The following is a 16,006-nucleotide window of genomic DNA, read 5'->3' on the forward strand; positions in this document are numbered from 1 at the left end:
CACTTGAACATCAAGCCTTTGACCACAACTCTTTGAGTGCAACAATCCAGCCGATTCCTTAAGTAAATTTCCTTTGGGAAATTCATCGATTGACTGATTTCCCGCAAGTCAGTCTGGTTTGCCTGTGATGGTAATTGGTAATTGATCTCCCTGACCCACAAGCTGTTTCGTCTGTTTTCTCTCCCTGTCCTGCCCTGTTGAGGGTGAGTGAGAGAGTGGTGGGGAGGGAGCCTGTCCGTCAGCCAAAGCCAGGCCCCTGTACATGGCTAAAGATATTTGCATTCACACAAGTGAGAAAACACGCAGAGACAAGAAAACCACGTCACTCATGGAAGACCAGAAGCAGGATAAAATCTGCATGGAGTACAGTCAAGGAGTCAGGGCTCAAGTCAAACCTCTCAAAACAGGAGAATATTAATGGCTCTTCTGTGGTGTTTCCCAGCTGTGATGCACTGGTACAACAGCTTTATTCTTGTTCCACATGTTTGACTTGTCTTTCTAGTTTTTTCAGGATACAAGCCTAGACTTTGCTGGAGTTGATTAAGTGTTAACTACTGCAGTCTTGAGTTCACATCACCTAATTTTTCACCTATGATGTCTTACACTGAGTCACCATGATATCATGGAGAGTGCTTCAGATGTCCAGCTAGACAGGTACCAAAACAGATCTACTGTTTTCAGTATGAAGTGGACAAAAGCAGTAACCCCCCCCCCGCCCCCAATCAACCAAAGTTATCATGTTACAGTGCTCTACATCCATAACACCATTGCTACTCATGTGTTTTTTATGATCTCTTGAAAGTCTCTACTGCTACTGGGAAACCAGCATATGTCAAATTCCATTTTTCTATAGTATTAGTAAACTAGGTAAGAAAAAGAATGACAGAATATCCTATTATTACTGTTACTTATTTCACACATACAGCTCTGAACATGTGAAAGGAAACTGCCCATGTATCGTAAAATATACTGCATAATTATACAGATCATGGATAAAAAACCATCATTCAACATATGATTTCACCGTACCGGAAAGTTGCTGCCTGGAGACCTGATCCTACTGGGAGCACAGGAAAATTCAAATACTTCTACCCATCAGCTGAAGGAGCCGTTAGAAACAGAGAGTAGATGCTGCTTCTTCCAGAGGAAAACAAAGGGATATTTTTTTCTCCCCTCTTTTCTTATTCTCTGTTCGTAATTTCTCTCCTCTCTGTCTTTGGACTTACTGCCCCGATTGAAGAGAAGGAGAAAACTCTACCAGTTTAAGTAACAAGAGGTAATATTTTATTTTCTATTCCTCATTCTTAGTTGGTTCCCAAGGCAAAACAAAAACATACGTGTGTTTCCATTGTCTATTTTTCTAATGGTACAGGGAGCTGCTGTTGCAATATAAAAGAGGAATCTGTCCCATCTACCTTTAGACAACAGCAGTACAGATTTTTACATCTGAAATACTCATCTGAGAGAAATAGGAATCTTCATGGCACTGGTGATTCATCTTATTTTAGATGTTAATGGTGGAGAAACACTATACTGACAGTGTACTTGCTTATTTCTATTGTCTACAGAAAGCTTTGGCAACTGCAGTTGCCTATTTAGCTGATAAATATGTTGAAGAAATAAATCACAGCGTCTATGTTTTCCCATCCCCTCTTTTTCTCTTTCATCATTGCCAAAGAAAAGAAAAGGCATTTTTAGAGATCCTGACACATGGATCAATATGATCTCCACCCGTTATTCCACACCATCTGCATCATCCTCAACTGTAACATTACCTGATGCATCATAGTATCCCTTGGCCATCACATTCACATGTTTCATTTCTATTGCCTATTCAAATTTTTCCACTTCCCTAATCACACTGTATTAAAATGTCATTCTTCTAACCCCTTCCTTTCATTTCCAATTTTATCTATTTCTTATTCCCAAAATCACCTCTTACCAATACTTGTAACTTTTACTGCTGTGGTGGGTTGACCTTGTACTGCAACCAGACTCCCACTCGAGCGTTCTCTCAAGTCCCCTCCTCAGCAGGACAGGACAGGAGGAGAAAAGAAGATGAAAAAGCTCTTGAGTTGGGAGATCCTTGGCTGATTATCAACCATCATGTGCAGAACAGAGTGACTTTGGGAAAATAATTTTTTTTCTGATTAAAATAGTTTTAATGATGAGAAACAAAGATAAAACACCTTCTCCCCACCCCTCCTTAATATTCCCAGGCTCAACTTCACTCCTCCATTCCCCAATCATCTACTTCCTCCCAGCTCACGCTGTGGAGGGAATGGGAGTGTAATAGGAAAGATGGGGAATGGAGAGTAGTGCTCTATTCATAACAGTTTTCCTCTGCTGCTCCTTCCTCCTTATGCTTTTCCCATGCTCCAGTGTGGGTCTTCTCTGGGGCCTGCAGTCCTTCAGGATAAACCTGTTCTAGTGTGGGTATCCCATGACCTGCTGTTCCCCACTGCCCAAACCTCTCCACATATACCAAATGTACAAGGAATTTTACCATTGTTCTTTTGCATTTGTAGTAGAAAGCCTTTGTGGCTTCTGGTCTAAGAGACGATGTAAGTTAGGTATTAATCACACAAACTGGAAGAAAAAATGCTGCTCAGCTATAAGCAATACCAGAATTGGGGTTAAAGTTAGATCAAAATAAGCAGAGAGAAAATAAAAGCAGAAGTCACAGTTTGCTTTCATGAATGCTCCATCTGGCAAGCCAATTGGAAAACCAATCAGATAGTAAGTATCAGGCTCAAAGAGTTAAGAAATAATCCCCTCCTAGCTTACTTTCAGCCTACATAAGAAGGGAATTAATTAAAACAAATCTATTGCAACTAGCTGGCAATATTTCAGTTTACTCTTTTAGTTTTGAACTGAGCAAGTTACTAGCTAGTTTGGGAACGAGGTCTTTGTTCCAACAGGAAAAAAATCATATCAGGTCTAGACCTGAACCCAATCTCTCACATCAGTAGGAAGGACACATCCTGGAGACACAGCTCATCCCCTCCATTCATAAGGTACTAACTTGTGTCTTAACTCATTATTGAGGGTTTTTTTTCTGTGGGGGGAAATTTCCAGGATACCACTTTTGCTTTGATGGAGAGGGAAACAAACTTTTTTGCCCGGACAAAGACTCCATATACTTACGGGGATAAATGTATAATGATGTGGGAGGGTAAGAATTTTATAATCCACTTTAGTGATTATAAAACTCCACTACACTCGGTTTGTTTTATTCTAATATCTGAGTAAAAAAGGCCAGGTATATCTGTATTTAACAGCAAAAGACTGATAATATAGCACAGGTATTTTTGAAAGGCTTTCACTTCATTCATAAATTCCATTTAATTTTTTAACTAGGGAAACACTTCCGTTCCATGCAGCTACAAGGAATCTATCTCCTGCTTCTTAAGTAACCATTTGTTGATGCATCTCCTCAAGCTTTGCTTGACTTCCTGATTCCTCAAGCTGTAGATGATGGGGTTGAGCATGGGGGTGACAACTGTGTAAGACAGGGAAACCATTTTCTTCATGTTGGATGAGAGGCCGGACTTGGGTCGCAGGTGAATGATGCCAGTTGTGCTGTAAAAAAGAGTCACTACCACCAGGTGAGCTGCACAGGTGGAAAAGGCTCTCCTCTGGCCCACAGCCGAGGGTATCTGAAGAATAGCATGGATAATGCAAAGGTAAGAGATAGCTATCAGAGAAAAGGGAATCATCACTATTATGACAATAGCAATAAAAATCAGTAGTTCAAACAGGGCTGTGTCTGCACACACCAGCTTTAACACAGGAGAAACATCACAAAAGAAATGGTCGACTGCGTTTCTCCCACAGAAGGGCAGGGTAAATAACCAGGTGGTGAAGCCCAGAGCCACAGGGACACCAGACAGCCAAGACCCAAAAGCCATCTTGAAGCAGCGAGCCCTGTTCATTATGGTGGCATAATGCAATGGGTGGCATATTGCTACTTGCCGGTCATAAGCCATTACACCTAAGAGAAAACACTCACAAGTAACAAAAAGAATAACGCAGTTGAGCTGCAAGGCGCAAGCTGTGAAGGAAATAATTTTTCCCTCCACCAGCAGAATCGCGAGCATCTTGGGGACAATGCTCAGGCTGTAGCAGATCTCTGTCAAGGCAAGATTCCTTAGGAAGTAGTACATGGGAGTGTGTAGGACAGGGTCAATGGCTGCGATCACAATGATTAGAGAGTTCCCTATCAAGATGGCCAGGAACATGGTGGAAATCACTGTGAAAAATAGGAGCTGCATCTTGCCATGGAAAGCAAACCCCAAAAGTAAGAAGTGAGTAGTGACCGTTTGGTTTCCTGTCCTCATGTCCTCAATAGGTCCCATCCTAAAAAAGAAAAAAAACAAACAACCCTATAATACAAAAAAATTAGTAGCTTGGGACAGATCTGCAGTCTCAGAAATAGCTACAGTAGCAAGTAAAACGGGGTTTAAGCCATGAGGTGAAATTTGGATTGCATATGACAGTGACCACAGTGTAAAAGGTCCCAGCTGGGGAACCTGTACAACGTCATTTTTAGCAGTCAGAGGCTGCGGGATTCATCTTCTCTAAATTAGGTGAACAGAAGATGGACATACATATTTCAAATAGCAATTCTGTGCTTATTTTATGTAGATAGAAATTAATACCTCCAAAGGGCAGGTCACCTTAGCATAAGAATAGCATCTATGATGAGACAGAAGAATTTCACTTTGGGTGGGCTAGTTGTCTCTCAGTTAACTTTAGCATCTAAATATCTCTAGCTATCTGAATGTTAGTCAGTCATTTTAGAGTCACTTTATATTTAATGAAGAGGAATACAGCATAAGACAGAAATAGTTTCATTCCTTCTAAGATGGATGTCCAAGGATGCCAGGATCGGTGGCATCATTAATAAGGGAGTACGCAATGACTGAAATTTTGGATAGATGTAATTATTTGGAATTCATGTAATTCTTGGTGCTCCAAAGTAGGTGATAAGGAGATCCTGTGGCTTTCCACCTACCAGTTTAGCTCAGTCATCAGTGGTCTACCTACACTATTTTCATTGCTAACCTTACAAAAGGGCAACCCAAACATAAAAAAGTTTGAGTTAATAAAAGTGTTCATGCACTTATGTTTGTTTCATCAAAACATATAAAATCCATATTCTGAGTTTTCATTTAAGAAAAGCTCTTAGGACTAAAAAGATTCTCAGCATACAGACAGCTGACTATATACAGTTGTTACTAGCATTTACACCTTACTGCCTGTTTCCACGAATTTATATTCTCATTAGGTGTGCTAACAAAGCCATTTGTCGGAAAACTTTTCAGACAGTTGCAGCCAAAATATACTTGCCTGATATTTAAAAGACACAGAAACAGAATCATGGATTTTTTTTTCTGCCTTTACTGTATCACAAATAACAAAAAAGGAGCTTGAGGTTTTGAAGTCTTCGGCTGTAAGGATCTCTAAAAATGCCTTTTCTTTTCTTTGGCAATGATGAAAGAGAAAAAGAGGGGATGGGAAAACATAGACGCTGTGATTTATTTCTTCAACATATTTATCAGCTAAATAGGCAACTGCAGTTGCCAAAGCTTTCTGTAGACAATAGAAATAAGCAAGTACACTGTCAGTATAGTGTTTCTCCACCATTAACATCTAAAATAAGATGAATCACCAGTGCCATGAAGATTCCTATTTCTCTCAGATGAGTATTTCAGATGTAAAAATCTGTACTGCTGTTGTCTAAAGGTAGATGGGACAGATTCCTCTTTTATATTGCAACAGCAGCTCCCTGTACCATTAGAAAAATAGACAATGGAAACACACGTATGTTTTTGTTTTGCCTTGGGAACCAACTAAGAATGAGGAATAGAAAATAAAATATTACCTCTTGTTACTTAAACTGGTAGAGTTTTCTCCTTCTCTTCAATCGGGGCAGTAAGTCCAAAGACAGAGAGGAGAGAAATTACGAACAGAGAATAAGAAAAGAGGGGAGAAAAAAATATCCCTTTGTTTTCCTCTGGAAGAAGCAGCATCTACTCTCTGTTTCTAACGGCTCCTTCAGCTGATGGGTAGAAGTATTTGAATTTTCCTGTGCTCCCAGTAGGATCAGGTCTCCAGGCAGCAACTTTCCGGTACGGTGAAATCATATGTTGAATGATGGTTTTTTATCCATGATCTGTATAATTATGCAGTATATTTTACGATACATGGGCAGTTTCCTTTCACATGTTCAGAGCTGTATGTGTGAAATAAGTAACAGTAATAATAGGATATTCTGTCATTCTTTTTCTTACCTAGTTTACTAATACTATAGAAAAATGGAATTTGACATATGCTGGTTTCCCAGTAGCAGTAGAGACTTTCAAGAGATCATAAAAAACACATGAGTAGCAATGGTGTTATGGATGTAGAGCACTGTAACATGATAACTTTGGTTGATTGGGGGCGGGGGGGGGGTTACTGCTTTTGTCCACTTCATACTGAAAACAGTAGATCTGTTTTGGTACCTGTCTAGCTGGACATCTGAAGCACTCTCCATGATATCATGGTGACTCAGTGTAAGACATCATAGGTGAAAAATTAGGTGATGTGAACTCAAGACTGCAGTAGTTAACACTTAATCAACTCCAGCAAAGTCTAGGCTTGTATCCTGAAAAAACTAGAAAGACAAGTCAAACATGTGGAACAAGAATAAAGCTGTTGTACCAGTGCATCACAGCTGGGAAACACCACAGAAGAGCCATTAATATTCTCCTGTTTTGAGAGGTTTGACTTGAGCCCTGACTCCTTGACTGTACTCCATGCAGATTTTATCCTGCTTCTGGTCTTCCATGAGTGACGTGGTTTTCTTGTCTCTGCGTGTTTTCTCACTTGTGTGAATGCAAATATCTTTAGCCATGTACAGGGGCCTGGCTTTGGCTGACGGACAGGCTCCCTCCCCACCACTCTCTCACTCACCCTCAACAGGGCAGGACAGGGAGAGAAAACAGACGAAACAGCTTGTGGGTCAGGGAGATCAATTACCAATTACCATCACAGGCAAACCAGACTGACTTGCGGGAAATCAGTCAATCGATGAATTTCCCAAAGGAAATTTACTTAAGGAATCGGCTGGATTGTTGCACTCAAAGAGTTGTGGTCAAAGGCTTGATGTTCAAGTGATGACTGGGATTTCTTGGTATTGGGCCCGGAGCTGTTTAACATTTCTGTCAGTGACATGGACGTTGAGATCAAGTGCATGCTCCCCGGATTTGCTGATGACAGCAAGTTTTGAGGTACAGTCAAATTGTCTGGATTGTCGCACTCAATGAGCTGTGGCCAACAACTTGATGTTCAAGTGGAGACCAGTGACAAGTGTTGGGGACAATATCAAGCACAAACACAAGCTGGGCAGAGACTGGACTAAGAGCAGCCCTGAGGGCAAGGACTTGGGAGTGATTGCTGACAAAAAGCTCACCATGACCCAGCAGTGTGCGCTTCAGCCCAGAAACCAACCATGTCCTGGGCTGCATCACCAGCCATGCCACACTTCTTTTGGGGAACAGTCCACTTTGGGGACTGAGTCAGACAGAAGTGTCTCTGACAGGTCAGTGTCTGCAGCTGTGTGGCTGGACATACCTATGTTCAGCTCACCCTCTCACAGCTCTCACTTGTGATGCTAACGGGCCTGGCAAGGCTTACTTCTGCCCTAATAAATACACAAGTTATCTTATTTTAACAGTAATCATAACCCTAAAATTAATTTTGCTGTACTCTAGGTCTGCATTTCTGTAAGTATAACTTTGTTGTTATGGTTTTAACTCCTTTGTCAAAAAAAACCCAAACAAAAAACCAACCCACAATCTCAAACCTCCAGTTTCCTTTCATATTGAGATGATTTTGGTTTCTTTCACAACAGCTGTCAACAGCTGCATCATCATCCTCCACTGAGCCTCAAGGGCTCCTAGCCTCTGCTTGCCTTTTTAGAGCGCGGTGACTCTACAGTGTGTGGTGCATGTGTGTGCATGTGTGTGCGTTGGTGGGGTTTTTCTGATTGTCTACACAGTTATATTCCCTAAAGCATCTGGCTGGCAGTGTGCATGATGAAAATGCATGAGATAATTAAGAATTATTATTTTTCAAATATCGTGGTCTGCCTGAGCATGCAGAGCTGCAGTTCTGAAAGACAAAACTGAAATTGAATTGAATCTGCCCAGGGACGTCAAAGACAGCAAGAAGGACTTCTGTAAGTACATAGGTGATAAAGGGCAGACTAGGGTAAATGCATGCCCATTTCTGAATGAGTTGGGCGAACTGGTGATGCAGGATGTAGAAAAGGTTGATATGCCAAATGCTTCAGGAATCCCAGCTCCTAGAGAGCAGCGGGAGAGTCTGTAGCAAGGATGGTATATCCTTGCTGAGGTAAAGATCAGGTCAGGGAATACCAGTAAGTCCATTAACCCTAATATGTAAGTCCATTAACCCTAATGGGATGCTCCCATAAGTGTTGAAGTTTCTGGTCGATGTCTATTCTAGCATCAACCATTCTGTGATTCTGTGATCCACCTTCTGTGCAGAAAGCGCAAAGAGGGACATATCTAACTGATCTCCCATCATTTGCCAAACCAGTCATTTCATTACAGAAAATTATTATGTCAGTGAAGCATGATTTTTTCTTGGTGAAGCTGTGTTGACCATTGATCATGATCACATTCATGTTCTTCATGTGCCTGGAAAGGGTTCACAGGGCAGAACTGTGGAATCATGAATTCCCCTTTTTGCCCTTTTCAAATCCAGGAGTGAGATCTGTTTTCCTTCAGTCCTAACACATCTCTCCCAGTCATCGTAAAATTACTGAGAGTTGCCTCAATGTGACATTAACCAGCTCCTTCAACACTCATGGGAGAATACCTATGATGTTTTACTCAGCAATAAAAGGCCAGGGAGTAGAGGAGGAAGGGGGCATGTTCATGCTTAAGGTGTTTGTCTTCACAAGCAACAGTCAGGCATGCTGAGCCTCTGCTCCCTAGGAAGTTATTAGACATTGCCCGAAGACGGGAAGTAATCAGTTAATTCCCTCTTTGCTTGTCTGTACAGCTTTTGCTCTCTTATTAAACTGCCATTACCTTGATCCATGAGTCTTCTCCCTTTGATTTTGTCCCCACAGGAGAGTTGAGTGGGCAAGAGGTAAGATGCTTATATAGTTGCAGAAAATTTAAGACTAAACTTGGCATTTTTCAATTAACCCGCTTCCTCATACAAACAGTTTTCCGCTTTCACTTCCGTGTTAAGTAAATACTTTGTGCTTGTATAAACATGTCTTCACCTGTAACACAGACTCCTGAAGCTCTAGTTTGTGGTGTTATGCTGGCGTGCAGCCTGCTGTCACCGCACCGTACACCACCTGACACGTTGGTTTGCGTTTGGACAGTGTGATTTTCTCCCCTGAACATGAATTCTCCCTGAGTAGTCATGGGCCATTAAATAAAGCTAGCAAAGGCAGTGTCGACATAAAATGTACAGTGGAAAAATTAGATACCTTTGTAAGGATACGTAAAAGGGCAATGGCCACTCCTTTAGGGGTACCTGGTCAAGGACCTCTTTCAGTGTGACATGGCATAATGAGAAACGGAGGAAGCAATGAACAAGAACTTACAGGGATACAAATCTGATCAACAGATGATAAGGGAGTGTTATGGTTTAAACCCAGCAGGCACAGATGGCCCATGCCAGTACCCGGTCTGTGCCCAAGGGGACTTGTGAATGTGCAAAGTCTGTGGGACCAGTGTGTGAGTGTGTGTGTTTGCTAGTGAACATCAAGCTAGATCAGATGGCAAGCAGGGAACCCATGAAGCAGACAGGAGGGCCTGGGACCTGGGCATGGATACCAGGTGGACAGAGGGGCCATGTTGGTGGCTGAGGGGTCCACAAACATGCCTATGTTTATGAACCCAGAGTGTATTGCGTGTGTGCCTGCACTACTGAACTTCTACCTCTATCAGCTGAAGACAGAGGTAGGAGTTCATCCTTGAAGCTGTTAGGGATAACAGGAAGGGCTTCTATAGGTATGTTGCCAAACGAAGATAAACTAGGGATAATGTGGGCCCTCTCTGGAAGGGAAACAGGAGAACTGGCTACCCTGGATATGGAGAACACGATGGTTTTCAATGACTTCATGGGCAAGTGCTCCTGCCATGCCACTCAAGACTTGGAAGGCAAATGCAGGGACTGTGAGAATGAAGATGTTAGGCCAACTATAGGAGAGGATCAGATCTGAGATCACCTCAGGAACCTGAATGTGCACAAGTCCATGGGAGCTGACGAAATCCATCCGCGGGCCCTGAGGGAGACCAATAACGAGTGGTGATCCTCAGGTGTTGGGACCAGTCCTGTCCAACATCTTTGTCAGCGACATGGACAGTGGGATTGATGCACCCTCAGCAGGTTTGACGATGACACCAAGCCGTGTGGTTCAGTAGACAAGCTGGAGGAAAGGGAAGGGATCTAGAGGGGTCCCTTGAAAGGTGGGCCAATGCCTGGCAGTGTTCAAGGCCAGGTTGGACATTGCCTTGGGTGACATGGTCTAGCGTGAGGCGTCCCTGCCCATGGCAGGGGGGTTGGAACTGGATGATCTTCAGGTCCTTTCTAACCCAACCCATTCACAAGGACTCTGCGGATGAAGCGCTCTATAGACAGATGGGAACAGCCTCATGCTCACAGACCCTTGTCCTCATGGGGGACTTCAACCATCCTGCTATCCGTTGGAGGGACGGTACAGCCCGGCACAAGCTATCCAAGAGGTTCCTCAGTTGTGTGGAAGACAACTTCCTCCTGCAAGTAATAGAGGAGCCAACAAGGAGAAGTGCCATCTTTGACACTGTGCTCACCAACAGGGAGGGGCTGATTGGAAATGTGATGCTCCAGGGCAGCCTTGGCTATAGCGATCATGAGATGGTTGAGTATGAGATTCTCAGGACAGTGAGAAGAGCGTGCAGGAAGCTCACTACCCTGGACTTCAAGAGAGCAGACTTTGGCCTCTTCAGGAACCTGCTTGATAAGGTTCCATGTGATATAGCCCTAGAGGGGAGGGGGGCCCAAGACTGTTGGTTGATATTCAAGGATCACCTGCTACAAGATCAGGAGTGCTGTGTCCCAGCTAGGAGGAAGTGCTGCAGGAGGGCCAGGAGACCTCCTTGGGTGGATAAGGAGCTGCTGAGGAAATTTAGAGGGAAAAAAGAGGCTTATAAAACGTGGAAGCAAGGACAGGCAGCCTGGGAAGAATACACGGATGTTGTCTTCTTTTTTCTTCTGTTTTGCAGGTGGCTCACCCATGCAGTACATTTAAGGAACACTTTGTTCATTGCTCTGCAACTCACCATTGAATCACAAATCTCATCTCAGAAGACTTGCCAAAGCAGCAGGCAATTTACTTCCTGTGTGATGTTGTCGATATTTTGCACATTCTGGACATGGCAAAAAGACTTTCCCTCCCCATCTCTAACTAGGTCATGAGAGACTTCTGGTACAATTTGCAAAGCTTCCTCTTTGCATCCTACCTGAATAACTACAAGCCCCTGGGAACTTGCAGTAGTCCTTCTCATCACACCTGCAGTATTAATCTCTGAGCTAGAAGAATGCCAAGTCAATATGGACAAATAAAAGGAGAACCCAAATTCTGTCTTATAACTCCACAAATCAAGTTGTTTTGTCCTCTGCTTTGCCTTCTGGCTCATTATCTGCCCGGGTCTTCCTACAGTGAGAAAATGCTGATTGCTGATGAGGTGAGCTTTGTGCAGAATTATCCTTTTTCACTATGGAATTTCTGTAGTTGGGAAGATAGGCACGCTTCATCATGCAAAGTCCTTTTTTTTTTTTTTTTTTTTTTTTGCACTAATCTTTAAGCAAGAGTCTTAAAATTAGAACTGTACCTAGACCTCTTCAAACACAGATGTCTGACTAAAATTTTCCTAAGTCTATAATATTATCAAATCTAATGTTTCCACCAGAGCTTGTTCAAAGATCAGACTAAAAGTATTTTTACAGAATAGATCAGGTTTTTAGAGTGAACACGTATGCGCCTAAATTACCTTAAGGCTACATGCTCATGTTCTTTTATTATGAAATCAGTTGAAAAGTTTTCTGCTTGCTTGCTGTTTTCATGCTGAAATAATAAGCTAAAGAAGTAAGAGGAAAAGAGTGACAGGGCTGGAGATACAGAATAATGACTTCCAAAAATCATCTGTTTCCAATGAAAGTATGTAGTACAATGGAACAGGCAAGAAAGATCATCTGTATGTGTTTAACATCTTTACAGGAAATATCTAGGAAGCAATTTATTTTCTTTTCATTTGTTGTATTCATCAGTATTAATCTTCACTGCATTGAATGTACAGCAAAAACTACTTGGAGCACCTTCGGGCGGCTGTTGATAAAGAAAATGGAAATTGTGTGATTGTTAAAAGCAAAAAACTGTCTCTAGGAGATGCTAACCATTACAAATGTGAAAGCTGAGATTGGCATAATGAAATGTCAGCACAGTAGTAGAAAGAAAGCATCAGGACTGAGTCACATCATGAGTTAGAAGCACTAGGATGAGATCAAAGTTTGCAGTTCCAGTTTAGCAGAATTGAAATACGAATGCGTCTGAAGGTGAACAAACAGCAATGTTTTGCATCTTACATATTGTGCTGTAATGCATAGGTGGAAGTTTTTATATTAATACTTTACCCTCTGTAATATTCTGCCCTCTTCTAGACAGAAAGTAGAAGACTACATTGAAGTTCCTCTGTCCATGTTACTGTCTTGACTTTCAATGCTGCTTTTATGTTTGATTACATGTGCTGTGTTTTGCTCTCTTGTGCATTTGTTTGCATTAAAATAGCGCAGAAGCCAGTGAGTTTTGTAATACTGTTACTCTTCACAACCGTGGAACCCTGACATTTTGCCTTTGCTTCTTATTGTTCTAGCAATGCTGAACCAAACAGCGGTCAGGGAGTTCATCCTTTTGGGCCCCACCGACATGCAGGGGCTGCAGCACTTTTTCTTCATCTCTTTTCTGCTGCTCTACTTGACCAGCCTTCTGGGAAATGGTGCCGTTGTGACCATGGTGATATCTGAGCCCCGGCTCTAAACACACTGACGTACTTCTTTCTGGGGAACCTGTCCTGCCTGGACATTTTCTGCTCCACAGTCACTGCTCCCAAGATGTTGACAGGCTTTCTCTTTGGGCATCAGCCCATCTCCTTCAGTGCGTGCTTGGCCCAGATCCACCTCTTCCACTTCCTGGGCAGTACTGAGGCTGTGCTCCTGGCCGCCATGGCCCATGACCACTACGTGGGCATTTGCAACCGTTTGCGCTACGTCCTTGTCATGAGTCCACGGACTTGTCTGCTGCTGGCTCTGGCTAGATGGTCCACTGGCTTTGTACATGCCACAATGCACTGTCATGACCTCTCAACTGAGTTTCTGTGACTGCAACCACATCCACCACTTCGGTTGTGACATTAAGCCACGGTTGAATTTGGCTTGCAGTAGTACCAGCCTCAACACGACCCTCCTCAGTGTTGTTGCCACATCTATTGTCCTAGTCTCCATCACTCTCATAGTCCTCTGCTATGTCTATATTACCTCCTTCCTCTTCTGTAACGTCCAGTCCTAGGAAGGAAGATGGAAGCCCTTCTCCACCTGCATCTCCCACCCCATCATTGTGGCGCTGTTATACATACCAGTGCTCTTCACTTATGCACCACCTTCCTCAGTAAGCTCCCCTGGAATGGATGTGCAAGTGTCTCTCATGTACAATGCTCTCACCCCAGCTCTGAACCCCTTGATATACACCCTTAGCAATCAGGAGGTGAGATCTGCCCTGAAAAAAATGTTAGGGAGACAACCCATTCCCAGAGGAAAGTGACAAAAACAAGGAGAAGACGCAGGATGTCGTTACTCCACCTCTCGTATTTATAAGGAGAGAGGTCAAAAGGACACTGTATTGCATGACTCTGAAAAACTACTGATTATCTCATGTAGCTCACTGCACTTAGAAATGCATAGATCTAAATCGGGGGAGTTATCCACAGATTTAATGCTTCTTCCATCATTTTTAGACGTCTCATGTGGTCTCTGGCTTCCAGTACAGAAACATGGGTGTCTACTGCAGGATTTGAGGCACAGCTGACAGCACCGTGGAGATTTCCTGGATGATCTAAGCTATCACATGATTACTTGATGGCTATGTAGTCTCTCGCACTAGAGGCCACTGTAGCTACAGTAGCTATTTCTGTAGTAGTACATACATACTTGTAGTAGGAGCCACAGCAGCCTCTCACAGAAGCCACACCTGTAGCCCCTCCGTTATCAAAACCTTGCCACGCAAACCCAACGTAACAGCAGATATACTTAGGCCAGATCACTTATATTGTACCAAGAGCATTAAACGAATCCGGGGCTGGGGGGCAAACTATTGCAGAGAGTACAAGAAACTGACCTCAGAATGGGATCCAAACATCTCAGAAGTGGGAGGACAAACCACACTGGCCCCAGAAGGGGGTCCAGAGGGGGACCAAATAAAAGAAGAGAGTCCCAGTTCAAAAGTGATCCACCTGACAGAGTTTGGGGCGAGCCAGGTCAAAAGTTTTGTACAAAGTAAGTTAATGGAAAGCTCAAACTGCTTGGGGAAAAGGACAGTTATGTGGAGAGCACAGGTAGGAGGAAGTGAAAGAGGTGTGAGAACAGGTGCAGGTTCTGGCAATGCCACGGAGCATCAGGCTGGGCTGTGGAAGGTCTGGGTGAAGAGTGTGGGTGGAGCAGAGTGGCGCAGCGGAAGCGTGCTGGGCCCATAACCCAGAGGTCGATGGATCGAAACCATCCTCTGCTAATTGCTTTTTTTTTTTTCCCCCTCAGTCCAGAGGCAGGGGACACCATCACCACGATGCAGTGCATTGAAGCCTTCAGCAAGTGTCCCCACACTGTTGCGCTCCTGCTCTCTGCGCACCCATGGCCCTGGCTCTCCCTCAGCTCCTTCCCCCGACAAGGCAGTGAGTGTCCTGGGGACATCGGTGTTTCTTTCTTCTGAGGCAGCTCAATCCCAACTTCCCAGCCACGAGCAAGGACACCCAGGCTCCAGGGGTGGAGCAGGACAGGCCTGGGGCTAGTCTGGGGAGCACCAAGGTCATTGGCTCAACCACCTGGGGGCTTTCTCTGTCCTAGTCTGTTTTCTGCCATGGCCAGTAGCATGTTCAGGCAGGAGCAGGGCCAAGGAGCCATTTCCAATGGGCATTGTATTGGCTATATGTGGCTAGGTGTTGGGTAGTTGAGGGCAAAGGGGGTGCTCCAGGGTGGTCTCCGTGAGAGGAGCCAAGGGGCTGCCCTGCACCGCACACAGATGGTTCCATCTCCACAGTAGACCCATTTCAGGACACAGCTGTGCCATCAGCTGAATTTGTAACCTCCCTGTGAAAACATATTCCAGAAAGGGTAGAACATGTGAGACAGAGAGAGGAGAAAGTGGGAGATTCAGAAAGAGCAGAAGGAAAATGCATCCCCCCTGTGCCACTTGGTTAGAGGAGTCTGGAGTGAAGTTCAGCCTGGGTAAGTGGGAGGAAAGCTGGTGTTTTATGTTTGTCCTTTTGTTTCTTGCTATGTGAATCTATTTCATTTGGCAAAATGCTAATTCACCCCATGCTGAGTCTGTTTTGCCCACAACAGTGTTTTCCATGGTCCTGTATTTATCTTGACCTGGAAGCTTTCTCATCCTATTTTCTATGCCTGCCATCTCACTGAAGATAGGGAAAAGAGTGACCATAGAAGGGGTAGTCCATTCCATAGAACATCATGCTCAGTATATAAACTGGGGGGAGCTACCTGGAAGGGACCCATGACTGCTTGTGTCGGTGAGCAATTGTATTGTGCATCACTTGTGTTTATTGTTTTATATTTTTCCACCTTTTTGTTTTATATTATCCCCCCTTGTTATTTCCCTTATTATTGTTGTTAGTATTAGCATTATATCGCACTTTATTTTAGCTAT

General features: G+C 43.6%; 2 protein-coding genes and 1 non-coding gene across 3 annotated transcripts; 2 read left to right on the forward strand and 1 right to left on the reverse strand.

The window, feature by feature from the left end:
- Positions 1–3,383: 3,383 nt before the first annotated feature.
- LOC136018797 (olfactory receptor 10A7-like) lies at positions 3,384–4,358 on the reverse strand. The gene has a single exon (XM_065688391.1). It carries the CDS (start codon positions 4,356–4,358, stop codon positions 3,384–3,386), a length of 975 nt encoding a protein of 324 aa, XP_065544463.1.
- An 8,591-nt stretch (positions 4,359–12,949) lies between these two features.
- LOC136018907 (olfactory receptor 12D2-like) lies at positions 12,950–13,891 on the forward strand. The gene is given in 3 exon segments (XM_065688584.1): positions 12,950–13,105; positions 13,108–13,421; positions 13,423–13,891. Coding segments are annotated over 3 exon segments (939 nt in total).
- Positions 13,892–14,782: 891 nt separating this feature from the next.
- On the forward strand, positions 14,783–14,854 carry TRNAM-CAU (transfer RNA methionine (anticodon CAU)). The gene has a single exon. It is a non-coding gene; the product is annotated as a tRNA-Met (tRNA).
- Positions 14,855–16,006: the final 1,152 nt, after the last annotated feature.

This window comes from Lathamus discolor, chromosome 8 (assembly GCF_037157495.1).
Source record: "Lathamus discolor isolate bLatDis1 chromosome 8, bLatDis1.hap1, whole genome shotgun sequence".
Lineage (NCBI taxonomy): Eukaryota > Metazoa > Chordata > Aves > Psittaciformes > Psittacidae > Lathamus > Lathamus discolor.